The sequence below is a fragment of the Porites lutea genome, chromosome 10 (assembly GCF_958299795.1).
Source record: "Porites lutea chromosome 10, jaPorLute2.1, whole genome shotgun sequence".
Lineage (NCBI taxonomy): Eukaryota > Metazoa > Cnidaria > Anthozoa > Scleractinia > Poritidae > Porites > Porites lutea.
In genome coordinates this window covers 25,250,675-25,277,482 of record NC_133210.1, presented here as the reverse complement: position 1 = coordinate 25,277,482, position 26,808 = coordinate 25,250,675, and the positions used below count along the sequence as shown (strand labels likewise).

General features: G+C 40.9%; 3 protein-coding genes and 1 pseudogene across 3 annotated transcripts; 3 read left to right on the top strand and 1 right to left on the bottom strand.

The window, feature by feature from the left end:
* The first annotated feature begins 1,702 nt into the window (after positions 1 to 1,702).
* Positions 1,703 to 3,444, top strand: LOC140951240 (scavenger receptor cysteine-rich type 1 protein M130-like). The gene is made up of 3 exons (XM_073400473.1): positions 1,703 to 2,060; positions 2,325 to 2,683; positions 3,001 to 3,444. The coding sequence occupies exons 1-3, from the start codon at positions 1,721 to 1,723 to the stop codon at positions 3,088 to 3,090; spliced, it is 789 nt and encodes a 262-aa protein (XP_073256574.1). The 5' UTR covers positions 1,703 to 1,720; the 3' UTR covers positions 3,091 to 3,444.
* A 2,944-nt stretch (positions 3,445 to 6,388) lies between these two features.
* LOC140949699 (scavenger receptor cysteine-rich domain-containing protein DMBT1-like) lies at positions 6,389 to 15,938 on the top strand. Its single transcript, XM_073398839.1, has 9 exons — positions 6,389 to 6,465; positions 7,595 to 7,912; positions 9,686 to 9,997; positions 10,813 to 11,127; positions 11,536 to 11,853; positions 12,356 to 12,661; positions 13,013 to 13,324; positions 15,172 to 15,489; positions 15,889 to 15,938. The coding sequence occupies exons 1-9, from the start codon at positions 6,432 to 6,434 to the stop codon at positions 15,936 to 15,938; spliced, it is 2,283 nt and encodes a 760-aa protein (XP_073254940.1). The 5' UTR covers positions 6,389 to 6,431.
* Positions 15,939 to 19,200: 3,262 nt separating this feature from the next.
* On the top strand, positions 19,201 to 20,290 carry LOC140950585 (melatonin receptor type 1C-like; annotated as a pseudogene).
* Positions 20,291 to 21,158: 868 nt separating this feature from the next.
* LOC140950385 (uncharacterized) lies at positions 21,159 to 25,028 on the bottom strand. Its single transcript, XM_073399599.1, has 4 exons — positions 24,676 to 25,028; positions 23,465 to 23,924; positions 21,783 to 22,904; positions 21,159 to 21,487 (listed from the first exon to the last, which is right to left on the bottom strand). The coding sequence occupies exons 1-4, from the start codon at positions 25,026 to 25,028 to the stop codon at positions 21,230 to 21,232; spliced, it is 2,193 nt and encodes a 730-aa protein (XP_073255700.1). The 3' UTR covers positions 21,159 to 21,229.
* Positions 25,029 to 26,808: the final 1,780 nt, after the last annotated feature.

Sequence of the window (26,808 nt, the reverse complement as noted above, 5' to 3'; positions counted from 1 at the left end):
TTAATTAACGTGTTTTTTGAGGACTGTTAATTTATAGATATTGTTGCGGATTTCTACCCTTTTTTAAACATGAACTGTACATGTTTAAACTGTCAAATAAAACTGAAAATTTGAACTCTTAACTACCGTAGAGCTTCCCATGAGCGTATTACTTCGTGATTAGTGGTCGGTTACGGGAGGTTAAATCGCCTTCGATAGACTGGGATTCCTACCTGGGACAAGCCTGCTCGGAAATTACCAAAAAAATAATGTCGTCAATGCCAATGATGATTCTGGGTTGTCGCATCAGCCAATTTGCATCCGTAAAAAATCATGTGCTTAGTGGTCGATCGCTTAAAAAATTATTAATATATTAATCCAAAATAGGGGTCGCGGCAACTTCAAGAAGTTGTACTGGGTTCCTGCCCTTTAGGTTGGATTAAACAGAGTGATCTTGCGAGGAGTGAATGTCATTGTAACGTTTAGTTTGTACGTCTTGACTGCTGTGCTAATCTCTTAGATGTTCGCTTGGTCAATGGTAAAGATTCCATTCTGAAGGGCCGGGTGGAAGTGTTTTACAATGGAACTTGGGGAACAGTGTGTGATGACTCGTGGGACATCACAGACGCTAACGTAGTTTGCGGAGAGCTTGGATTTGAACGAGCTGTAAAAGCATACGTGTCCGCGTCATTTGAACAAGGAATTGGTACAGTATGGATGGATGACGTAAGGTGTACTGGCAAAGAGAGATCATTGGCAGAGTGTCGTCACAACGTGTCTGAAAAACCAAACTGTGATGATCATAGTGAAAACGCGTGTGTAGTTTGCGCCTCAGGTAAAAACAGTGTTTTCCAAATGAACTTTACGAAGTTAAACTAAAAATCGACCCACATGATGGCAGGGAATAACAATAACGACCCATAGAAAGCAACAGTCAGACTGTATTTAGACTGTGTAATTCAGACTGTGTAAAGAATTCTTAAAGCCCTGTTACTTCGGGGGTACACTCCCTTATTTGGCCTAAACGGGTATGTGCCCCTTTACATGTCGTTGGATTGAAGCCTTTGAAAAAATGTGAAGGTTCAATTAAGCCATGCAGGCATCTTTTGTGTTAAAAGGTTTTTAAAACGTTCCCTTATATTTAACCGATGATAAGTTGAAACGATTTCTGAAACCCGTGCGCCGTGGAATTCCAAAAACGTTTGATCCAAACCTTGTGGCGAGTAGAAACTTGTGCAAAATAATTGTTGTCGCTCTAGATTGCATGAAGCCCACCTTTTCGCTTGAAATCTGTTCAGTTTTCATTCCAGCCCCAGCCAGCACGTCATTACGCCCTCGTATATCGCGACTCGCCGACGCTCGCGTGCATGGGACACGCGTGGAGTAACTTTGAAAAGAAAAATAAATAGCGAAACAAGTGTATGTGTTGTAGTTAATTTTTTGTCTCAGGGAATTTTTATTTTTCTTTCGTTTCAACTTCATTAGCATACAATACCACAACCAAAAACAAAAGAAAAACAAAAATTTCCTGAGCGATAAAAAATTAAATACAACATATATTTAAAAAGGAAAAAAAAAGATCGGCCGCGGGAAACTGTTGTTGTTTTCCGATTATTTTGCCGCAATTTTTTACGTGACCTTCATGTCTAACACGCACATCCGGTCCATCCTCATTCCTTTAGGAGGCCATGAACTCCAAAAGGAAAACCTTAAATTTTTAAAGACAAACCTGAAACTGTGAATGATATCAAATATTTTAGATGTGCGCTTGCAAGATGGTGGTGGCGTTACCCATCACCAGGGTCGCGTGGAAGTTTATTACAACGGAGCCTGGGGAACAGTGTGTGATAACGGCTGGGACCTTGCAGACGCTTCGGTAGTTTGTCGCCAACTGGAATTTGAACGCGCTTTAAAAGCAACTAAGTTAGCGGCCTTCGGAGAAGGAGCTGGAAAAATATGGATGAGTAACGTGCGGTGTACAGGAATGGAGAGTTCACTCAAAGAGTGCAGCCACAATGGCTGGGGAAGACACTTTCATTGTGGCCATGGTAAAGATGCTGGTGTTGTGTGCAGTTACGCAGGTTCGTTTTACATCATAGTTTCACCCATTCGCCCCTGAACCACCCGAACCGCCACCTGAAAGATATTCTAAATTCGCGTCAAAATCGCTCTAAAAATAAACTGGTCAGTGAAAACGCCGTGACACGAGTACATGGAAATTGCTCGCTCCATGTTATGGGCTCCTGGTTATAGGTGTTCCTCTGACCCGTCGTGCCTTGTATATATAGTTTACTCAGCCCGGTTAGTTTTCGAGCCCTCTTTGTTTTTGTTTGTTTATTTTTCAGGAGGCACAAAGGCACAAACGCATATTCTTCGTAAAGCCATCCTGATTGGATTGAGCATTTTGCTTTTCGTCTGTTTTGTGGGCACAGGGTTTGTAACTTGGAGGCTCTGGTATCATTTATATGCAAAAAAGCAAAATACCAGCGAAGATACTGCGGAAGACATTGAGATGTTTGAGGAGAACAATGCTGCTAATATTTCAAGAGAGAACGAGACACCCCTGTATTCTGGGCTCTGTTCTGTGACTCCTGCGGAAAGTCATTATCATGAAGTGCAGCGGTACAAGAGCCTCTCTACTGAAACCCTAGATGCATCTCATTTGGGGAAAAAGGAATATCAAGGCTATGAGGAGACAGGACAGGTTCGTACACGGGTAAGGATCCTTCAATGGTCATTACTAGTCACCTCGAAGCAGTCCTTACGTGCCCCGATAAGCGGGGAACGTTTCCAGAGGAGGGGTAGGAGTGGGCAGGAATCGCAGGATCGATTCCTGGGTGATCATTGGCGTACTGTTGTACCCTCCCTCAGGCGTTACTCGGCAAAAATTAATCCAGCTCAGAAGGAATTGTAATTTAAAAGCTTAAAAATTAAAGTTGTGATAGAACTTCTGTTTTTCGCTTACACCTGAGTAGAAGTTATAACCCTAACACAGGTCCTTTCGCAATTCTTTTTTTGCAGGCCTTTCACTACGCTTATGCGACGGTTCCCTGTCAAAGAGCACGGTACCACACTCAGTTACAGAAGCATACTCGTGAAAGAGAAAAATGATTATGTTAAAACTAAACAATGTTAACGATAATCATGATCTATCAATCCCAATTAACAGGCATTTTTCTATTCCAACATTATATGTATATTATACCTCAATTTTTGCTTTTTGGAGAAGATCGAGTCTAAAGGCACTTTGACCATTACCAGTTATGTTTAGTTAACTTTTATCACCTAGGAACTCATGTTTTTTATCAATCACAGTGCATGGTCAATATATGACCTTGTCCACGGATGGTGAACTGAGACCCTTGCACTTATAATGGGGAACTTAAGCAAAGACGTTTTTGAGCGACGTACGTCAACCGGAAGTTAAGTGGACCTTTCTCATTCATGGGCAGTGGTTTAGCCAGACTTTTCGCCCAAATTGTCTCTATAAGAAAAAAAGAAACTTAGCAATACAAATTTGGTAGCGTCAAGTCATATTATAAAGGGAAAGGCATCACTTCCGATTGACGTGGGTCGCTCAGAAACGCCTTTGCCTAAGCTCCCTAATATATTATGTGGAAATTAAAGAACCCATACATGCACCAAAGAATAGGTGACGAAGTCGCCGGTGTGTCGGTCTATCTCAAATTCACTTTCACATAGGGGACTTCATTACTTCTTCCCTCATTGCTTGTAAACTGCACCATAAGCAGTACTGGCAAAAGTCCCCAACCAGTGTTGTAAGTTATCCCTGAAAAGCCCTGAGGGGAGTGGATTTACAAGTTACAATTACGTCAAGTCATAGGTAGACGTAAGGCGAATTTATACGAAAAGATAACCGCTGATTATGCGATTAAAATATACTATTTTAAGAATACAAGTATGGCTTTGGAATTTCAAGTTTGAAATTTCAAGCCAGTCGGATCTGGGCAAGCAGTGTCATGTCTTGTTGCAGGCGCCAAAGAATGAGGCTGTAAAAAGTAAGTTGCAGGTTGTAGAGGCAAAAATTAAAGTCTTTTCAAGTTTGTGCTCGTTCGCGGCCCATCTCATACACTCGCAAGGGGACGAGAACGCCAAAAAAAATAATGGGTTACTTAAAATTCGAAAACTAATTATTAGGGTGCACCAGAGCCTGATCCTGTTTAACCTTAACATGAAGTCTTATATCCAGCCAACAATCGATAATGCTCCAGATAGGATTTGTTTACATATCGGGACAAATAACGTTTTTCTGAGTCTTTTCCTAGACGATAAAACGTTAGCGCTTGACATTTTCAGTAGCTGTTCGTTTATCCCTCGCGCACATTTTGAGACAAGTTAAGTGGTGGACAGTTTCTATTTTTATAAGATATGACGTTATACTGAGTAGAGGGTGGTCAAGCCATTTTTGAGTAAAAATGCATTTTTTTTTAACTTCTTTCAACAATAACAGCAAATCGTGCGGCTAAAATCATGCAAAGTGCTTATTTATGTGTTATTTATCATGTAAAGCAGAAAAAAAGTCACCATTTCTCGCGGTTTAAGCCTGATTTCCAATTCTTGGTAAAATCCAAGATGGCGGCCACGATGGCGACCATTGTTGGTGACTTCACAGGCCTCCAGCAGCGCCACCACCCATAAAATATACCTCATCTTCTTAAGAAGATGAGGTATACTCCGAGAAGGGGTTCCATCCACTGTACCACGGTGGGGGTATGAATTTGCCTGTCGAGAGCGGAAAGCATATTTGTATTAAAAAAAGAAGAAAGATAGATAATTAATTGCAAAAGTTTTTCTTTTAAGATAACGGCTCGGTCTAAATTTTATCAAACAGATATGAGAAAGGGACGTTCAAGACAACCGAAAAAGAAATAGGACGAGTAGAATAACAACAATGTGGAACACTCACAACGATAGATAATGCGTCAGACAATTCCAGCGGCACCCAGCTCCTTTCCTACCCCCCCACCCCCCCTCCCAAGGCTGATCCCCGGGCATTAGCATTTTTTTTTTGCCCTGGATGGCAAATTCTCGTGGATGGGGACTCTTGAGCTGTCAAATCCCCCGGGGTGGGGGCGAAAAAAGAGGCCCAATGCCCCGTCCTCCGTCAGCAATGCAACATTTTTCATTGATTGCACAGTCGAATAGTGCCGTTTTAAACATTTTAGTGTGCGATTTTTTGTTTCAAGTAACGTCTTCCTTTGTAATAGCGCTAGGATTCTAATTAAGACTTCACTCGGCGACGACATGCACCAGTTTATAAAATTATTGACATTAAAATTAATAAAGCGCTCTAAAGTTATATGTTATGAATAGGTTATAAATATGAAAGGATGTTCTTCAAATAATATCAAAAGAAAATTGATTCACTAACCAAAAAACGTTGATTCACATCGACGGCTTCCCTATTTTCGCTATGTAATTGTGGGTTGATAAGCACTGAAGAAATGCATGCATAAAATCGAGAACATGCCTCTACAACTCCCTGTCCTGATAGGAAACCGCAAGCGTGTCAAAAGCTCGGAAATTGCCCCGGGGTTGGCAAATGCCCGGCCCCCGGGCAGCGCAAAATTTGCAAATGCCCCACCCCGGGACTGAAAATGCGGGCAAATGCCCCGCAGTAGCCCGGGGGGGGGGGGGGGGGGGGCTGGGCGCAGCTGGAATTGACTGATGCATAAAAACATGAAATAATGTCGCTCCGAACAAAAAGAGGGCGTTTAAGGGAACCGAAAGTAAAATCATTGTGCTTAAACGGTAAAAATTAATCTGACGACAGTATTTGCTTCTCCCAGCTCCTTCTTGAATATCTACTTGGAAATCTGTGGTTAGTTCTGGATTTAAGTAGTTTATAATGACAGTGAGGATTTGCCTGCTGTTAACAGGTAAAGTACATGGATTAACATAACGTTAAGTAAACATATGATAATGATCCGCGCATCCGCTTGGTGCCATGATGGCTTACAATAGTTAGCAAACGAGGTGTTGGTACCTTTAGGCGTTTATCAAAAACAGGACCATTTCGGCAACATCACTATAATAAATTACGCTCTAGACTTTTAAATTTCTTTTTTTATTCTGTCAATTGAAAAATTTCATTTCATTCCGAATCTCATATTGTACTGAGAAATGCGCTGAAGATCGATTTCTGAGAAGTGGATGGCCTGTTTCAATCATTTGGTAGCTAATTCCAAGATTTAGCTCTGCAGCTTAGCAATCTAGTATAACTGATTAGCTCAGTTGTGCAGTTTGTGCGAGATGCGTAAATCGGTACTGGTGACGTTGAAACTCTGGGGACAACTTGTCGAGTGGACAGGCCTTTTATATAAGAGCGATGCAGCTGTAAGCTTGTGTTTATGAATAATACAAAATCTTGGGTGCCTCTTAAATTCTCTTTATTAACTATATAAATCTAAATCTTAATTTTTTCAGGTCTAATGATATTGGAGCATGGATTGGTAAGCGGAAGTGGTACGTTCCTCAGTTCCAAACGAATTCGCCCCATGTAAGGCTAGGGAATTCAAGACAGTCTCGGATCCTGGATTCCACGCCACTGATTTCGGATTCCAGGTACTGGATTCCACTCAGTTTGTCAGTGGAACTTGGATTCTGGATTCCAATCGTTAGTGGGATTCCGGATTCTTTGAGCTGTATTCCGGATTCCAAAGCTCAGGATTCCGGATTCCACATGCAAATTTTTCCCTGATTCCGAAGATTTTGATTCCCTTACATGGGGCGACAGAACGAGCCACTGTGCATAGAAGAGGGTTTGTAGAGGGGGGGGGGGGGGGGTTGGGGGGGGGGGTAGGATTGGGCTAATTACCATTTGTCCATGAACGATTTTCTTATATCAAATTTTTTTTCCGGCAGATCTCAGTTAACTTTAGGTTCCCGTTAACTCTTACCTGGTTTTACAGTATGACGATCCCTTTAATCGAGTTCCAAGTGTCGAGTATCCGAGAACTGTTGCGAAGACCTTCGCCAGTCAGATCCGCTCTCGGTCTTGACGAACGTTGTTCACCACTAACATTTAACAATGTTACAAATAAGTTGTAATTCAGTTCTAAGAAGCTGAGACGATTCGGTTAAAAACTTAGCTGGGGGTACATTGAGGGAGGAAGATCCTAGTACCAGGAAGATCCTAGAAGGCGAAACAACTTTACGTTGGGTTTACGTGGAGGAATTTCGGTCCGTGTGGTACCCAAATCAATTATAAAGGGGTTCGAGGAGGAATTAAAAATGGCCGTGACAATAACAAACATATAATTTGGGCCCTTCTGCTCTCTCTATTGGCGTTAACAACAATATTTCAGCGTAATTATCACAACAATCAGCTCGTGGTAACGCCAAAAGAAATGGTCGGCCTTTCAATGTGATGAAACTAATGTGTCACGAGGAATAAATGAAAAAAATAAGTAAATTGTTCATGCATAAAAAAATTGGGAAAAAAACAGTCCCACTGCAAAGTCTATAACAAGAGAGACTAATGTCCGATTATCTTCTCTTATTGAAACAAAAAAAGCAATAGATATAAAACGGATGTCGTATTAACAGTCGCGAAATATTTCTTTAAGGCTATGAATGTTGTATTTCCTTTCAGCTGTTCGGTTGGCTGGGATTGGAAATTTTAGCTATCGAGGGGGGCGAGTTGAAGTGTATCACAGGGGAATCTGGGGAACAGTATGTGATGATGGATGGGACTTAATAGACGCCCACGTTGTTTGTCGCGAACTTGGATTCCAAGGGGCTGTAAAAGCTTACAGCTCCGAGTTTTTTGGGAGAGGAAAAGGGAAAATATGGATGGAAAACGTCCGGTGCACAGGAAGGGAGAAGTCGTTAAAAGAGTGCAGTCATGGAGGATGGGGAATAACTAGTAACTGTGGTCACAGCGAGGATGCGGGGGTGATGTGCACTCCAGGTAAGAAAAAAATATGTATTAATCAAGACAGTGCTATACCTATTCATTATTAATAACATAATTCGGAAAAACTGTTCCCATTAATTCAAATTTAGACATTTAATTACCTCTAATGTGCATCCTGGCCCAGAAATAGAAATGTATAATTATAGTAAAGGGAGATAATTAGCAATTATTGAATGGGGCTGAGTAGGATATGAAGAATTCTGCAGATCGAGGAGGGTGTTATGATGTTATTCACCGAGGCCAAAGGCCTAGGTGGATAACACCCTCCGAGATCTGCAGAATTCTTCATATCCCACGAAAGCCGAATTCAATATTTGTTTTATTATTCCTTCAAAATAATTCCAAGTTTAAAAACAGGCTAAAACATGTAGCCTCCCCGCAGACGTCCTTTGGGGTTCGTTTGTCACGCATTCATTGGAGAAATGAATGCGTGACAAACGAACCCCAAAGGACGCCTGCGGGGAGGCTAAAAACATGCTAACCTCGTTCGATGCAAGTTTATACCAATAATTCTTCGTTATCGGGAAGTTTAGGAGATTTTAAATGGCTGCTCAGGTGATCTGCAGATATACTCCAGATATTCTCCGTCGAATTGTCTTTTTGCTAATATTGTGATGTTTTTAGACAATATTTCGCCGTGAAACGAGACATTTCCGCCATTTTGTTCTAACTACCAAAACAACTTAACCTCGTCCCCAGGTTTTCTCGGTCAGCGGTTCAATAACCTGCAACCAGGCTGAGCTTTCGACGTCATTTTGACGTCATCAGTTCAATATGACTAAATTCTTTCCAAATTTGGTCAATAGCAGCTGGTTATGGTGAATTATGCGTGTGGTTTTAACCAATCAGAAACGAGGAAATATTTTAAATGAATAATAATATGTCTAATCTTACAGCACGAGACATTAGGGTAGTTTAAATCATCAGATAAATTTTTCATTCAAGCTGAGGACGAGGCGCATATGACACTAGGTCGAGATCTTTCTGCTAGTCTTCATACGACCAAACCCTTGGATAGGTACAGTTGATACGGAACGTTTCGCGTCTTAATTATGTCCAATTAATGCGTTTGGCAGCATTTATATGTAACCTACAACGTCCCCAGGCGTACTCGGCTCGATCAAACCTGACCCTACTCGCTTGGACAGCAGGGCGTGAGAGAACGCCTAAGGACTAAATGATTTGGATCGATTACGAAATAAATATAAAAAAGGAGAGAAAAAAATTAGCTCGACCACATATGGGTAGTCTTTACACTAGAGCCTAAATAAGCTTTGGAATATTTCAAGATAATTAAATTTTTTAAATTACTTCAAGTAAAATAAAGTTTCACACACAACCGATTCTTTTTTACTTCAGGTTAACTTAAGGTTATTTTCCCACGCAACATAATTACGATTGATTGACGTGTTTCGCCTTTCTCAAACCTCAAGAAACCGCATGTAACCGCAAGTCAGCTAAGTCGGTTTTAAGGATGGTTTTCAAGTCGCTTGAAACTTTCTTGAATCGTTTCAACTTTCCGACTTTAATAAGATGCAAAGTAAAGTTACTTGGGATTTTACTTAGGCCTTCACACGCGAATTTTTGGTTAAGTAAAACTTAGCAGCTCTTAAGTCTTACTTAACAGCCTAGTGTAAAGACAACCATAGTCAAACAAACGTATGGTCCGGCACACGATAGAGGAGACAATTAAAAAGTTGAAAATTTTACAACAGGTCCCTGTCTATGAAAAGTTCTATCTAGTACTACAACTCCCTTATATTGCAGCCATAAGGTTGAATAGTACTGGAAATAAGACAAACCAAGGCCGAGTGGAAGTTCTTTACAATGGGACTTGGGGAACAGTCTGTGATGACGACTGGGACCTAATGGATGCTAACGTCTTTTGTCGTGAGCTTGGATTCAAACGAGCTGAAAGAGCTGCCCAGCGGGCAGCTTATGGAAAGGGAAAAGGCCAAATATGGCTTACTGACTTACGGTGTTCAGGGGATGAACGTTCATTGACAGAATGTGACCATGGAAGGTGGGGAGAAAACAACTGTGATCATGGCGAAGATGCTGGTGTAGTCTGTGTCCCAGGTAACGTATATGTATACAAATGGCAGTTTGGAGAAGCAGGTGATTTTAAATCTGTTTTAGACAGATTCTCCTGGTGTTACTATGAGGATTTGACACCTGTAACTGGGCATTTGTTGTTGCCATTATTGTTTTTGTTCCTGACAGACAGACAAGAGATCGTCATTATCACCAGTCTCCCCGCCCCCCGCAACCCTGTACAACACCCCACCTCAAAGGTTTTTCTCTGATTTCTTCAAAAAAGATAATTAGCCAGAACCTTTTCTACAGCGTATTGGATTAAGAAGCCTTTATTCTTAAACACATGTTAGCATCAAAGGTAACAGATTACATATCCACATAAGCATCCAACGGCCTTGTTCCCAGTGCTTTTCCGTCAAAGTAGGAAAAGTTCGACATTTGCTCTTAATACTAAACATTTCATTTTTCCAAAATATTATAAATTTAGAGAAAAGCCAAAGGAGGGTTGTAAAAAGCCCCTCCTCGCACAAAGTAGGCTGGGTCATGATAGACGGTATTCGTATTCCCCGACGGCTCTCCACTGGGACAAGGGGTGAATCACCATCTGATTGCGAGGTAAATGCGGAAGCTTCTAAGTGAAAACACAAACAGACATAAGAAGATTACAGTTGAGTTGCCGGAAAACGATCAGAGATCTTTAAAATTGTGAGATCTTACCAGTAGGCTAACGGGATATCGATATCTGTTTCAAACCGGCAAGAACACTGCAGGAAAAACTGGTCGTGCTGAGAGAACAATTGATCAGATGATTTCAAGTGACGTCGGTTTATTCGGTTTATTTTCTTCCGATATTTTAGGAGTTCGGTTAGCCAGTGCAAATAATGATCCATTTCAAGGCCCGATTGAAGTGTTTCACAGTGGAAGCTGGAGAAAGGTTTGCGGCGACTCAGATTGGGATTTACTAGATGCAAACGTAGTTTGTCGTGAGCTTGGATTTGCAGGAGCTTTAGTAGCTGACAAGACCACGAGTTCCGCTCGAGGAAATGGAAAAATATGGATGACTTGCACTGGGAATGAAAAATCATGGACAGAGTGTCGGTACAGTCGTTGGGCAAGATATGGGTTATGGTTTTTTGGTTGTAATTATGATGCAGGGGTGTTCTGTATTACAGGTATGTGAATTGTTTTTGTTTTGTTGTTGTTAGTTTGTTTTTTAATACAACTTTTCACTCGTCTGACAAAAGGGATCTTGTGCAATTTGTGCACCCTCGGTTGAGTATCGGTCAACACTATGGACACTGCACGCTGTCGACATACAGGCCCACACGTCTACCGACTTTCGGTCGATATGTCGGTGGACTGTCGGTGAAAGGCATAGAAGAGAAGTCTTACGCTCTTACTGGCACAACCACAAAGATGTATTGTAGATCCCACTGAAGCTAGATATTATGACTAAATAGAAATGACGAAGAAAATGTTCACTTGCACTTTTAGCCTGAGATAACATTGTCGACATTGCTCTCTTCCCACCACAAATGGCTATAAGTTTTTTTCTCCATCTATATTTCCATTCCTAAAAGCACGTTTAGTGGGAAGAAAATCACCCCGAGAAGGACTGGTGCAAGTTTACCATAACAACACTTGGGGCTGGGTTTGTGCTGATCAGTGGGACAAACACGATGCTGATGTGGCTTGCAGAATGCTCGGCTTTGACGGATCAGTATTATCATATTTTCTGGACAATGTTGACTCTAAAAGCGTGAATCAAGTATGGTTTCACAAATTGCAGTGCAGTCGCAGCGAAACGTCTCTACTTTCATGTGATCATTGTGGTTTAGGATCTCGGAACTGTACATGTAAAGGAAAAAGGAAAGTTGGTGTAATGTGTCAACCAAAAGGTACCAGACATATATGTTCTATATGTATACACTATAAGTAGATACACCTCGTTCAAAAATGAGCCCAAGATGTCAAATAATTCCTAGGATTCAATTTCAAACTTTCTTTTATAAAGCAAACTTAAATATGCAAAGTAAAAATAAATAAGATTCAGACACCTTGATTAAACCGTGTTTTCGATCAACTAATGCAAATTCTTAAGGATAGCCCGGGGTCGAAAAGAAGGCCAGTTATCTCACATTATCGTAACCCCACATCGTGCTTGGGTGTTTTCCATTTTAAGCACGGACATTTTATTTAACAGCGCAGATGAGGCTGTTTTTACGACTCTCTGTATCGGCATCTCTTTGATTGGGTGATGCCCGGTCGAAATATTTTTTGACGCGCAAATAAGCAGTAACAAAAAATAATGCCCAAGTGGTCTTCTTCCATCCTCTCCTAAGATAGCAATTTAACCCTCAGTTACACACAGTACGTTAACATAAACATTTTACATTGCAGTTCGACTGACCTTTAGGGGTAACCTGGCCTCTCAAGATCGGGTAGAAGTATTTTATCGTGGAAGCTGGGGAGTAGTATGTGATTCTGACTGGTCTTCTGAAAAGGCAAACGCCGTTTGTCAGCATCTTGGATATGAGGCCGTCCTCGTTACAGCTACTAAGTACTCTAATTTCGAGGGGAGAAGAAGGAAAGCGTTGACAAGTGACATAAGGTGTTTATGGAACCAGGCCTCAAGAGCAAATTGTGTAGGAGTTTGGAGGGTCCTTAGCTCTTGTAGTCAAGTTCCCCTTGTAGTTTGCATGAAAGGTAATAATCGTAGTTAACCCTCTGAGCAGTTAGCATAGTTCTCATATCCGGGCATCATCTGGGTGGAAACTGTAAGGACCCATTAAATCGTAGTGTACAACTGTCCACCCAATTTTTTAGTCGCTTTTAACGGGGTTTGCGATAGTCAATCAGCTAAACAAATTCAAGCCCCAAATTTATTTTTATTTTTATTTTTTATATTTGTTGTCGGTTTTTTTGCTATTATTTGTACGAACGACATTGTTGTTTGTTAATAATGTAACAGGCATAAGAACGCACAAGAAATCAGCTTAGTTGCAAACACTTTCAGTTTGCGGGAGCTCGAATGCATTTTGTTCTCTGTTCAAGCAGCTCGTTTAGAGGAAGGACAGTCACTCCGAGAAGGAATTGTTCAAGTTTATTACAACAACACTTGGATCTCGGTGTGCGCTGATCAGTGGGACAAACAAGACGCTGATGTAGCTTGCAGAATGATGGACTTTGATGGAGCGTTATCTGCAGATTTTGAGTACGAAGAAGAAACGGAAATCAAAGGTCGACCGTGGTTACGCAACATGAATTGTACCGGAAATGAAACATCTCTCTTTTCTTGCATTCATGGAGGATTCGGATTTCGAGACTGTAAAGCGAAGAGAAAAGCAGGTGTTACTTGCAAACCAAGAGGTAAACGTATATAAAATACAGCAGTACTGACAGACACTGTTAAATTAAAGTTTCCTGGCATATATGTCTTGAAAAAATATTAATAAGTCAGGGTCTGTTTCTTTTTTAAGTCTAACAAACACAAGCGCGGGTGTATCGACATGTAAACTTTGATTTATCCTTGTTACTAGACTTCACGAATGCGAAATAGACTTTTTACTCACTCATTCCAGGGAAGTTTGAACACAGCTTTTCGTTTGGTAGCCTGATTCAGAGTTTGGCAAACGCCTTAATCAGTGCGCAAAATCACTTAGCAAGCGCAGTATCCAACTTGTTCAAAATTCCTAACAGGTGATATGGCCCCCGTCCTGGTCTAGAGACGATTGCAGTCGCCGGACATGGATTGTTTCTTTACATCCATCACTGCTGTTCCCTAACAAGCTGAAATTAACATTTTCGACTTCCGAGGAGAAGCAGCTGGACTTCGATTTATCAAAACGTACCTGCACCATACCAAGTAGCGCATTGTGTCAGACCCGGCCTCTGATCTCAAACGGGAGATTTATATCACTTCAACAACAATACCGCGACTGAAAAGAAAGCAATCCCGTTAAACTCGACACACCCTGCCAACCGATCCCAGCTTGGGGTCCTTGTTGTATGTCTATACGTTTTCTTTCGAGGGCTGGCTCGTATATTGGAATGGCTCTCCACCACAAGCCGAGAATACAGTGAAACCTGTATTAAGCGGACACTCTCGGGGAATGCTGTGGTGTCCGCTTAATACAGGGTGTCCGCCTAATACAGGTTTCGATATATAACGCCATATGAGGTGTCAAATGCCATTCAAATGAACAGTGGAAGCGTTTAAAATACTTCCAGAGACTATGACCATAGACGTTTGCATTAATTTTTTTTATTAAAGTGAACCAATTGATCATAGTAAAAAGCTCTATACAAACAAAACGAAATAGAAAACAATCCTGTACTGTGGAACTAATCAAATAAGTTCGTCAAGTCACGTTTTTTAATGTAAAAATCGAAAAATTTGTGGGTGGCAATTCGAGGCAATCTTTCGCATTTCCGGTGTCTGGCGTGTTGGGTGGTGGAATTTAATTACAAGTGTCCGTTTAATACAGGTTGGCAACAATAGAAATGACCATTTCAGGTACTTTTTAGGTGTCTGCGTCCGCTTAATGGAGGTGTCCGCTTAATAAAGGTTTCATTTAAAGTAAATAAGGGAAATAAATTTGGGGACTTCGGCTACTGTCCGCTTAATAGAGGGTGTCCGCTTAATACAGGTTTCACTGTACGTCAAGGTAGCTATTAGTCATACTCAAGGATCCCACCCCATCGGAATCCGTGTGAGTGTAGAAGTTAATCACATCAGATGTGAGGTGGTGCCTGATGGGGAACAGGTCGGGATGAAATGCACTGGAGAAACGGAGAGTGCAGTGAACATCGTAGGCTTAGTTGTTCCTCCTGTCCTAAACTTTTAAATCACCTCAATGGGGAACATTGAACATGCCACATCGGGGTCACCAGTTCCAGTCCGAAAACGTCAAAGTCCATGACAAGTAAAATGACTACCTTAAAGACCAGTAAAAAAAGAAGCAATCCGCATCCGGCGACTCACCCCTCTCTTAACCCGGACGGGGAAATCAGATTATGGGGTACTGCAAACTGACCAAGTTCGTTGTATGACGAAGCAAAGAAGTTTCGAATTTTGAATTATAATCGTTAATAAACAGATGATTCTTTACAAGATTATTGTTGACAACTAATTTTAGAGTACGATAAGAGACCGAAATCTTGTGTTGACATTAAGGAAAGGCTAGAAGTGACAAGTGATATCTTTTATGCAACAGTTCAGTTGGTTGGCTGGGGCAATGTGACATTTCAAGGCCGAGTGCAAATGTTTCACAATGGAACCTGGGATGAAGTGTGTGGGAATTCCTGGGATTTAAAGGACGCCAGCGTAGTTTGCCGACAGCTTGGATTTCCAGGGGCTCTAGTAGCAGTTAGGTCCTCGGATTTTCAGAGAACAGATGGGAAGCGAGGAAACATATGGATACACAATGTGCACTGTATAGGAAATGAGACAGCATTACAAGAGTGCGACCACAGGCGTTTGAGACGCAGCTGTTATGGTACTGATAACAGGGCTTCTTTGGTGTGCATTACAGGTACTAAAAAAGGTTATTGCTACTTTACTGGTTTATTTTTATTGCATTTTTGTATTTCTTGAGTTTAAAGTATGGTTAGCATTATGATCAGCGCGCTCAGTTAAAAATGTAATTGGAATCTTTGATTAGCTCAGTACCACCACGTACGATATGACGTCAGTCTTAATAACACTCATTTTCACGATCAATAAAAACAAAATGACTTTGATGTTGAGAAGAATTTCCTTGCCATTTGGATTGTTTTGCCACCCACCACTGGTAGTTAACAGAAGGATAAAGGTAATTGCATGGAATAGAAACTTTCTTCATGCACTGATTGCGGCTTTGGAGCAAAAAAAATAGCAGCCTGTTATGGCCCTGATGGCCCACATAAAGGCCCTCAATCAATCTCGTTCTCAGGGTTGTGTAATGAGAGAACCGTGGGAACGAGGTTGGCCCTCAATACCTAAATTAACCATGTTGTCAACATGGTTGTCATGTTGGTGTAGTGGTAATCACACCCGACTATTCTACCGGCGGTCGTGGGTTCAAATTCCGCCCAGGGCATAGGAATTTTTCACCCAGAAGAAGTCCAGCACCTTCGATCCTCACCAGTAGGTGAAATGGTAACCCTATATATTTGACCACAGCGGAATAAAACGGATGTTTATCTTTCATAGATTATAGAAGTGAATTCTGTACCAATGAGACAACAAAATACCTGCCTGCAGACTTAAAAGGTATGTTTGGTTAAACCTGGAATAGACAATGGGTTGCATTTACTGTTAATTGCTACTGAGCTTACGAAATCTATTGACAACAGCAAAAACAATGACCTCGGCTACATAAATCTGTATATATGTACCTGCTAAATTTTGCTTGACGCCTAACGCATTTTACCGCATTTTAAGGCAATAAGAAGTATAGGAGTAAAGGAAACGTAATACAAATTTGGTAGTGTCAAGGTCTAAAAGGCACAAGGCCTCACTTTCACTTGCCGTGCGTCGCTCGCTCGAAAATCCCTTTGCTTGCAGTAAATGATCGATAAAGCGCCGCCGCACTTATTTCATTTTCCGTGTTATAGGTGCGGCGCTTAGAGAGCGGCTCTTATTTCAACTACGGGTAAAACCCTGAGGGGAATATAGAGAGAATTAAGAGCGGCGCGTACTAGGTATGCACAATTTAATACATATACACCTACATATGTACACCTTGAACTGTTATTTGAACCCGGTTTCATGAGGTTCCCTACATTAAAACTTTAGAACTCATGAGTTGGTCGAGGTCTTATTTCACAAGCGATATGGTTTTGATATGTCTTTATATATAACGCATCGTAACCAAGGTGGGGCGCCATTTGTAAATACCCAAATTAGCACAGCGGCGCTTATTCGAGAGCAGCGCGTACTGAAATATTTTCGGTAAAGCTGCGGCGATTATTCGAGTAGCGGCGCTTAATCGATTATTTACGGTAAGCTCTCTATTGATGTGTTTTCAGGCGGTACATGTGAAGAGAGTCATCCTCTTGCAGTAATTATGTTGAGTGTCGCCCTTTCGTTGTCAATCATGGGCATAGCTCTCCTGGTTTGGAAGCACAAGCGCCATTTACAATTAGAAAAAAGAAGCACCAAGGCAGAGGGACAAAAGTACGTTAACAGTAGCAGCACCTCAGGGGAATCCGAAACAGCTGAACACTTGGAGCTGCGATCGCGAGGTTCAAACATTCGATCACAACGACGCTATGAGAGCCTACAGCGAAGCAGTCCCGTATATCAGAATTCACACCCGACGGAGGAAGACCAAAACGAAGTATATGTGAACGCAAGGAATGTAAGCCTCTTGTGTCTTAATTGGGTTCAAAAGTTTTCGATTGCTTTCATATATTCTATTTGCTATTCGAGACCGACGGTGAATGACATAAAAAGTTCACCAAAATAATGGTGTGAACAGTTGGGATAACTGTCGAAAGGGTGAGAGAAACTAAAACATTTATGACTGAGGCGCAATTCTAATCTTGTTCTCGTTTTTTTTGGCTAACGGCAGGGATGACCAAGTGATATTCTTCCATGAAGCCAGCATTTGTAATGTTTGTCGTTTTTCATTGTCCGCGTGAAGAGAAGTGTTTTTAAGATTATGAATATGATTACTGTCGTATGGTCATTTGAACTATTTCAAGTTTGCCGTAAACGTGATGCCCAGGGGAGACGGGTACACCTGGAAATTCTTGGTGGGGTGTGCCGCTCGGTTCTCCAAATCCTGACCCTATTTCAGACCAGAAAAATGTAAAATTTCACAAACGTTTTCAGACCTGGCCCCTGCGAAATTATGTCATCACTACAACAAGGAATGGCAACAAAAAAGCCAGTTTCTTAAAATTAACTTTGAATTCTCATATTCCTCTTGTTTTCTTATTCATTTGGAATTAAAACACGGTTAAACACTCCCCTAGTTTCCTCGAATTCCAGACCAAAATGGGCCAAGTCTATACCCGTTTTCAGAACGAAACGGCGCAAAAACTATATCCTTTGGGGCGGCACATACCTATGTGGCATAGGAGAGAAGCCCCCCCCCCGGACGTGATGCTTGATGCGTGATACAAAAAATGATATACAACTCAAGGAAGAACGTTTCATGGGGATGTGACCAGTTTCTCAAATAAGCCTGGTAAAAAAAAAAGACGTAGATTAGCATGAACCGCTCCCCATAGCCTGGTTATGTTTTTAAAGTGCCCGACAGATATCCGATGGGATAGGCCATGGCTACGAATACTGGCGCGGACACAGATGTATCATTTTATACCAAGCTTGTGACATGAGACTGAGATAAAGGAATTTAGTCTCTCTCTCAAACTAATTATGACTAAATGATTACTTGCAGGTTAACGTTCCTCGTTGCATCAACAGGATCCGTCTTCCTCCAACATCTTAGAGCCATATTCATTGCTTGACATCGGAGGAGAGAGTTTACAGTGGTCTGACTAGGGAGAATGAAAGATTGTATGTTTCTTTATAGCTACTCTAAATTTTTTTTTAAAAAATTTGTTAGTCGTAATTACTTTTTGTGTATTTTCCCCGTTGTTGTACATTGTTGAGTCAAATCGAAGGCTGTTTCCTGATACTACTTAGTTCTAGGAGTTTGCGGCGATAAAGTTTTGTAAAGTGACCTGATGATGACAGTAGGATCCGGAGCTCGATAAAAAAAAAACAATGGTTTTTCTTTTCGAGAGGTGTAAATCAATTTACATGTATACCGTTCTGCCCTTAACTGATAAGTTGTTATTCAAATTTAAGAATAGCGGTGAACTGGTCCTTTAGCACCCATGAAGTTATGTACCAGTTTCTATCAAAAAAACAAAGTAGAACTCAGATTAATTCCGGCTCACATATTTAGATAAGATCGTAAAATAGGAACCGATAACTAAACAGCTGCATGTGCAACTTAAGTCTATTTAAAAAGAACAATTTAATAGATTTTGCCAAAGTTTATTGGAAATAAACTTAGAGTGGGCAAAATTATTTTTCACTCTTATCTATTATGTTTGTATTAAGCTTTACGTATAATAAGTAAGATCACGTCACCAAATATTCAAATAAAAAGAACGTTTAAAATGATTTTTCTTTGAGTGAGGCTATTTAAAACCAATTCTTTCCATACTGAGATTTAATACAATACTAGGGAGTCATTCGTCTATTAGATCAGAGTTTGTATGTTTAACCGGGATGGGTAGCCGCAGGTGCAATTGCAGTAAGAATAAATTGAATCGCGCTCCCCTTAAAACACTGAGTATTAAACGCTATTCACGGTGTAAATGGATGCACAAGGAAGGGTAGATTTGGAGAAGAGGATGGCAGGCAGAAGTGGCCTTTCAGTGGCTCTTGAATCAACAGTAACATTCATTAATCTTTTGTCGGCCATCGGTGGAAATTTGCTAGTTTGTTGGACGATATTCAAGCACCCTCGCCTTCGAAGCACGTCAAACATTTTCATCGCGTGTTTAGCTTTATCAGATGTTCTCATTGCCGTGTTGGGCTTTCCTTTCACACTCGCTGTTTTATTTACAGGACGTTGGCCCTTTGACAAAGCCGCGTGCAATTTTCAAGGATTTACTTTCACGGTGTTCGGTACATTTTCTCTTGTAACAATGACTCTTACAGCCATCGCTCGTTATTTTAAAGTGACTCGGCCGTCATTGCATCCCCAAATATACTATAAGAGGAACATATGTCTCTTTCTGACTGCAGCGTTTTTAATATCAACGCCTTTCCCGATATCTTTAACGTTCAACGACGGATTTTTCTTCCACCCTGGAAAATTCATTTGTATTTACGACTGCGACAAGTTAAGCGCGGCCGGATGTCTTTCAATGGGAACATTTTTAATTATCGCGTGTTATGGACCAATAGTATACTGTCATATTTGTATTTTCCGCTCTGTTCTGCAGCATAATATGCAAATAGCAAATTCAAGAAGGGAAAAAAATAAACGAGTTAACATGCAAGTGGATGAGACGAAAATCACGAAACTCTTATTTGCCATAGTCCTGGCATTTACATGTTGCTGATCACCCCTCATCGTGATCGATGGAGTTAGCATGTTCACGGGCAAATATTGGATGCCTCGAGAGGTGTACATGACGCACACCTACCTAGCTGGTTATAGTGGCTCCGTGAATCCCGTGATATATGGAATATTTAACCCTCAGCTAAGGCAAGAACTTTGTCAATTACTGAGATGTAGGCGGACGAGAAGGGTTGGCGCTCAGTGAGAAGAGTGTGAACTGACTGACAAGTGATTTCTAACTATAACATTAATAAACAACAGCAATTGACATTGACACTAAACCAAACAGCCTTGCCAGTACCTAACGCATACACAGCCACATCACTCATGGACGGCTGTTTCGCCCTTCTTAGGGCTCATACGCATAGCATAGCCGTCGGACCTCTGAACGGACAAAGCCATGTATCAGAGGCCCTTTCGAGGTTTAGAGCCTCGATATGCTCTTTGTCTCAAAGCAACCAATTAGAATTCTGCATCAGTATAGCATCAGTATACTAATCCGGGAAGCCTCTATGATAAAGCTGAGTGGCCCGGGCGAACCAGCAACGGGCACTTGTCCTGGATCGTTCTTGCTAGCAACAATTTGCTGGTAAATTCTTTTCGCAATTTTAGCAAAAAAGATTTTAAAGGAAACTGCTATCAGAAATGTAGAAAATTTCGGAGAGAAACGGGACGAGGTGTTACCTCTCAGTTCTATCCTTTTGACCATTGTTCGGGTTCAATTTTCGCTCTCTCGGAAATCGACTTACTGTTTTCTCAGCCCCTGCTGTTGAGAATATTTCTAACAGTCGGGTTTTTCCAGTCTTGTCTTACACCTTCCACGAAAAAAAAAAATCACCATTTCCAAATTCCAATTCGATCAGGGATCAAGGACCATCCCGGTCACATAAAATGGTCTTTGAGGGTGACCGTCGAGTAGGGTTATGGAGACATTTTAAGCCCCAGTGAGCTCGTCCATTATACCTCATCAATTACAAAAAGTATCTGGGGATCTTAACCAGTAACGTCACGAAAGATCAAGACATCTAGTTTATTCCAAGTTTCACTTAATACGGTTTACAATTGACTTTACAGCTTAGACATAAGTCTGACATATCCAAATCATTTTATACGTACCTCTGTATTAGAGGGAAAAATACATTCACCATAGCGTGACACTGGTAGTGGTGCTATCCAAACTTTTTATATGGATAAAACGTGCTCACACTGTCTGAAAAGACCACACGTCGCCTCTGTAAATAATCTGTTCCTCAATTTCAGCATCCACTCGCCAGTAGTATGTAATACCCGACTGGAGATTTTTCGTCAAGTAATACACATTGCCATCGTCGGTGATCTTCGCTAGATGCTCGGGTGACTTTGATGTCGCTTCGGCAACATTCGCCTTGTTTGTACCAAAGTACACATGGTGAGTGGAAACGCCATAGGCGTTCAGCCACATGACAGCATCCCTATCGGTCTAATAAAGAAGGAGCAGAGCAATTCAAAGATTTATACAAATTATTTTATACAAATTATTTGCACTTCTCTAAGTCAAACATTTATTCAATTTGTACATCCCACCTTTATAGCGGGTAGCGTATCTTGCGAGGTAATATGAGCAAGTGAGATGTTCTCTAAGCAATCTTTATTCTACTAGATAACAGTCTTCAAATTCTCTTCGAACTGAAAACATAAAAATAAAAAAACGAAAATAGAAGAATCAACTTTTAAGTTGATTCTTCTTTAGCTTAAATGATGAACTAGTCCCTTACCTTAACAGTTTTACTACCATCAGGAGGGACAGGGGTGCTAGCCTTGTACAACTGTCGTCCAGGAATCCAGTAATATTTGCTTTGGGGATTGTACAAGTATGGGCCGGCCTGATGCTCAACATATGCTGATCTATTACGGGGTCGGAAGTCCAAGTTATCTGCGTCCATGACTTCCGGTCGTACCTTACCAATGCTATTGAACTTCACGGTTTTTCCAGCTAGGGGATAAGTACCACGTGGCCTCTTTCTTTTCCCGCCATTCGCTACGTCAGCAGCATTTTTGACGACCTCTGAGTTTCGATTAATTTCTGTCGGATTGGAGCGCACATATTTCAGGACGCACAAGGCGCAGCCGTCACCTTGCCTGTCGCCGCTTTTTTCATTTCTTTTCTCGAAAGCGAGGTTGTTGAGGACCTTGTGATAATCCCCTTTCACCATGATTCCACCACATTTCCACACAACATTTTCCCTCATGGTACCGTATCGCCCAACCCTCGGAGGCTGCCCGTCGAAGCGGAGCCCATATTTTGGACTGGAGTGAACCCAGTTCTGTTGTGAAACAGCATTGGTTTGCGCACCGATTTGGAACTGCACTCCTGCGCCATCGTGTTGCAGCATCCCCCAGCACTGGTGATGAACATGGTTCAACTTAACAATAGGATCCCTTCCTGATGGACGAAAACCACTGCTGGCGCCATTGAAACGTAGCGTATTACGAATAAACTTGTCTTCATACCCATTGGAAATCACAGTTCCGAACCCTCCACTCTTCTGTGTCATAATAGCTACGGACCAGTCATTGTACTCAAATAAATTATTCTGCAGTAGAACGCCTTTACCACTATATCTGAGAGCCATTCCATCGCTCCCGAAGAAGGTGCTGTTGATTAGCTGAAAGCTTTTCCCGCGACTTGCCTCAATGACTGTACAGAGCGGAGGAATGGTTAAACCGAGCATGCGCATAGAATACGAGGGGAACTTGAAATTAATGGTGTCGAAATGGAGCCCTTCAATAACGTCCCATTTCCTTGTTGGCCGCGCCTTTAGAGTGGTACCGAAAAAAGTCATTTGTTTAAAATGAACGTGCTTGCATTTTGTGATGGTGAATGCATATGTCTGGACCTAGAATATAATATAATAAAATTGGGGTTAGTTTTTGAGTAACTGCGTGCTGCCTCAGGCTGAGTAAAAAAAATGAAACTTTGTTTTCTTCCTACTTAAGTTGATAAGACAAACAGGGCTCGCCAAAGCTGAATGGCGCCTTCATCTTAAACACTGGTTTTAATTAAGCTGTGAACATCAGTCCCTCGCCTCTGCCCTTGCTCTTCCGGTAGGTTGTTCACTGAGTTCCTGTCCACACCAATGCGTTTTCGTTGTCATCGAAAACGCGTCGATCGATTCGCGTCCACAGTACAATTTTGATGTGTTTTCGACCTTTCTCACTGATACGATATCTATGCGTTTTCTTTTTGATCCACTTTCAAAAACGTTGTCAAATCGATGTGTTTTCCATGAAAACGCTCAGCGTATTAGAGTGGACGGAAGGTCTGAACGCATCGAAATGTTTGCGTTTACAAACGAAAACTTATTAGCGTGGACGGTACCTGAGCCCCATGGCTCGCCCCTTTCTGGTCGGCCCCCTCCCCTCTCTATATACGTTAAATACAGGGGCTTTTCGTCACCTTTCCTCTTATTCTGCCCTCAGGAGACATTCCATCCAATGTCTTCACGTACACTTTCTTGGAGCCTTTATCATAAAACCACTCGCCAGCATTATCAAGGAAGTCCAGTTTGTCTTCAAGAAAGTATTGATTATGGCCTGCCTTGAACTTGATATCACCGAATTTGTCATCATAAGTGAAGAAATTCTGCCCTGGGGAATGGCGCTTAACAGCAGCAGTGAAAGTGTTGAAACTTCCGATGTTAAGAATTGCCATAGCCCCCTCAGCGTTGATACCACTTCCAGCTAAATCTTTCTGACCACTGTCGACCATTGTTCCTCGCTTGGAACTTTTGTGAGACTTAGCCCAGTATTTGTTCAGAAAAACCGTCTTGTCTGACCACAGTGCGTTTGGCCATCGGGCGTTAGTCATCATTTCACCATCGACGAAAAGTTGCCAAACGTCCTGATCTATCTTAGCACTGTAAGACAACATTTTAAGATTGATGTAAGCATAGAATAAAATATGTGCAATAACTTTCAAGTGTAGGTTTCCTTACTCTGAGTTCTTTCAAACACAAGAAAGACAGAACGTTTTTGGCCCTGTTGAGGACAAACTTAAGGAACAAATTGTGCGAACTGTTTCACACTGGCGGTTTAATTTTCGTTTTAAAACAGAAGCGATGTCATCGATGGTAGGACACGATGATTGTTACTAGGGCTTGAGTTGTATAACACCTAATTTTATACAAAACTGCGGTCACAAGAATGTTGTTAAAGGCGTAATCATCATCATCATCATCAGCGTCGTTTAAAAGAATCATTATTTTTATCATCATCAATATCATCATCATCATCATCATCACCATTATTTTGATTTAATGATTCTTGTTTTTTAATTCCAGGACTGGAGGGCTCATTGAGACTTGGGTCGATTAAATAAACAAATTCAAAGTGTTTTATCCTCTCTTGATAAATATTAAATAAATAAATAATTCGGAGCCTACAGTCTCCAGTTCCAGTGGCGCTTTATGTTCATTAGGGCTGTGTTTCAAACCGTAACTTATTTTACCTTCCTTATCATTAAAATATCTTTCAGGGTATAAATATTACGCCTTGGGAGTATTCAAACACGCACACTGCATTTTAAAAATTTTATTTGACTACCATAGCTAAGACAGTTAAAAATTTATTGGTCTGATTTAGCAATTAAACATTTCAAAAGAACTGCACCTGAAAATTCCGGTCTTTGGATCAAGTTTCCAGCCAGCTTTAGGAGCCAACGGGATTGTACCGTCAATAACAGGAACTTCGTCTTGATAACCCCGGATGACAATCGGTTGGGACTGGGAACCTTGCTTGCCAGATATCTGAAACACAGGTTGATGATATCGACCAGCGCGAATATGGCACTCGTCACCAGGCCCATTGAGGGCGTCAACGCAGGCTTTGATGGATGCAAATGCATTTTGAATGCTGTCTCCACGGTTAAAGTCACTGCCATTGCTTCCATCGACGTAGTAGACGGTCGCAGATGCACAGATTGGCAGAATGGCGAATGCAGTGAGAAAAAGGTATCTTTCCATGGTACTTATAAGGACCATTTCACTACTGTCCAGGCGACTTTAACTGAGACCTCCAGACGCTGGAAATGAGAGTAGTGATGAAAACCCGTAACTGCGTCAAGAAATTTATCAAAATTCAAACGTCAGGAACTACCTCTTAATTGAAGGAAACATAAAAATAACCTTTTAAAACGTTAAAAGAAGGTATAAATATCAAAAAGGAAGTACAAGGAGTCAATTATTAATTTTAATTATTACGATTTTATAAGATGATAGCACATTAACTTCTATGAACGAGGGTTTGTGTCATTGTGAGTTCCAAATTTTCGATTTTGGCTCAAAACAGAGCTAAAACTGAATAAAGTTTCTTATGCTATAAAGGACTTAAAAAGAAGAATATAAAGCTATGATCTGCTTTTAATAATGTTTCGACAATACAAGAGTTTTAACACTAGGAAAAGATGGCTTAATTGTTTAAAGTTGCATACCAATTTCGACCAATTTCGATTTGTCCTAGTTATAGAATCGGAAGCCAAACATACGCACTTATAATGGAGCGGTTCGAAACAAAGCCGTACTTTTTTTTTTTCTTGCGGGAGTGGTTTCTTTGATTTTAATGTGGCGTTTTTAGAGTTTCGATGCATATCAGAATTATAGTCTGACAAATTTTGAAATACAAAAAGACCCAGAAAGGGTGTTCATATGAGGAAAAATTCTTCCTGGAAATGCAGAAGTACAAATGAAAACTCAAGTTCTGTAAATTCTCGCTAACAAAAACATTTAAGAATAAAGTGAGTGGAACGCATAAGCGTGAAATTAAAGTAGATACACTGCGCAATTTTTTTAGAGATCAGTTTTTGTCGCAAACCCACTAATCCTAGGGACAATTTGATGAGTCGTATCAAAACTAATGTGCAATTCATACGATTCAGTTAAGCGTGAACATATATTTGTACAAATATTCAATATCCTTCTATGAAGTAGATTGTTCCTATTATATGTCGAAGTTATAACTACCAAGGAGTTCTTTAAGGTACAAAATTTAATTTCATCTCACATACCTGCGTTGCTTTCAGAATCCTGAAGCGCGTGGTCCACAATCACAAATGAAGACAAAAGCATGTAATCACTCTGCTTTAAGTTGTTATCTGTCATTTACATTCGGAAATTTAGTTTGTCGGAAGCCTTTTAAAAGCATACCTTTTGGGGGTTTGTTTTCACGGCCGTTATATTATCAGCTTGGCTATGTTTTGTTTGGGTTGTTTGTTCAGGACAACGAGTAGATTGTGTCCAATTAGAGGCTAAGACGTTTCCGACGTTTTCCTTTATTGGATCGGTTAAAAATTGTCTGGTAGTTGAGTACTCTTGACTACCGTTGCACAACCGTGTTTAATTAACGTCTTAATGCTGCCAAGGAATAAGGAACACACTGAAGTTAGGATACGAGTAGTATTTTTTGCTATAGGGTGAGTCTACTTAAGACAAAGGGTCTGACAAAGGGACCCTGTATGTACTAAATTAACACCTGTGAACTAAATAAACAAGTGATTGTATATTTCAGAAGTTTGATCTTAATATTAAGTTGTTTTTTTCTGTTTTTAGGGGCTGTTTAAGACTTAATAGTTTTTTCTCAATCTGCTGATAAGGGCGTAGAAAACGTAAGAACGAACGGCTAGTTGTTACAAAAGAAACTTTAAAGCTTCTGCCGGCCAATGCAAGAGAATAAAGAGTTAAAGGCCTTGTCCTTTCAGGAGCTCTTACCAGTGGATAGAATTTCGTTATCTTTTTTGCATTTCCGCAT

Coding starts and splice junctions, on each gene's coding strand:
- LOC140949699 (XM_073398839.1), top strand. CDS start 6,432: ATGATATTGGAGCATGGATTGGTAAGCGGAAGTG. Junction 6,466..7,594: donor TGGATTGGTAAGCGGAAGTG/GTACGTTCCTCA, acceptor ATTTCCTTTCAG/CTGTTCGGTTGGCTGGGATT. Junction 7,913..9,685: donor GGGGGTGATGTGCACTCCAG/GTAAGAAAAAAA, acceptor CTTATATTGCAG/CCATAAGGTTGAATAGTACT.
- LOC140951240 (XM_073400473.1), top strand. CDS start 1,721: ATGATATCAAATATTTTAGATGTGCGCTTGCAAGATGGTGGTGGCGTT. Junction 2,061..2,324: donor TGTTGTGTGCAGTTACGCAG/GTTCGTTTTACA, acceptor TTTATTTTTCAG/GAGGCACAAAGGCACAAACG. Junction 2,684..3,000: donor GCTATGAGGAGACAGGACAG/GTTCGTACACGG, acceptor CTTTTTTTGCAG/GCCTTTCACTACGCTTATGC.
- LOC140950385 (XM_073399599.1), bottom strand. CDS start 25,028: ATGGAAAGATACCTTTTTCTCACTGCATTCGCCATTCTGCCAATCTGT. Junction 23,925..24,675: donor CCAAAGACCGGAATTTTCAG/GTGCAGTTCTTT, acceptor GTTGTCTTACAG/TGCTAAGATAGATCAGGACG. Junction 22,905..23,464: donor AGGGCAGAATAAGAGGAAAG/GTGACGAAAAGC, acceptor ATTATATTCTAG/GTCCAGACATATGCATTCAC.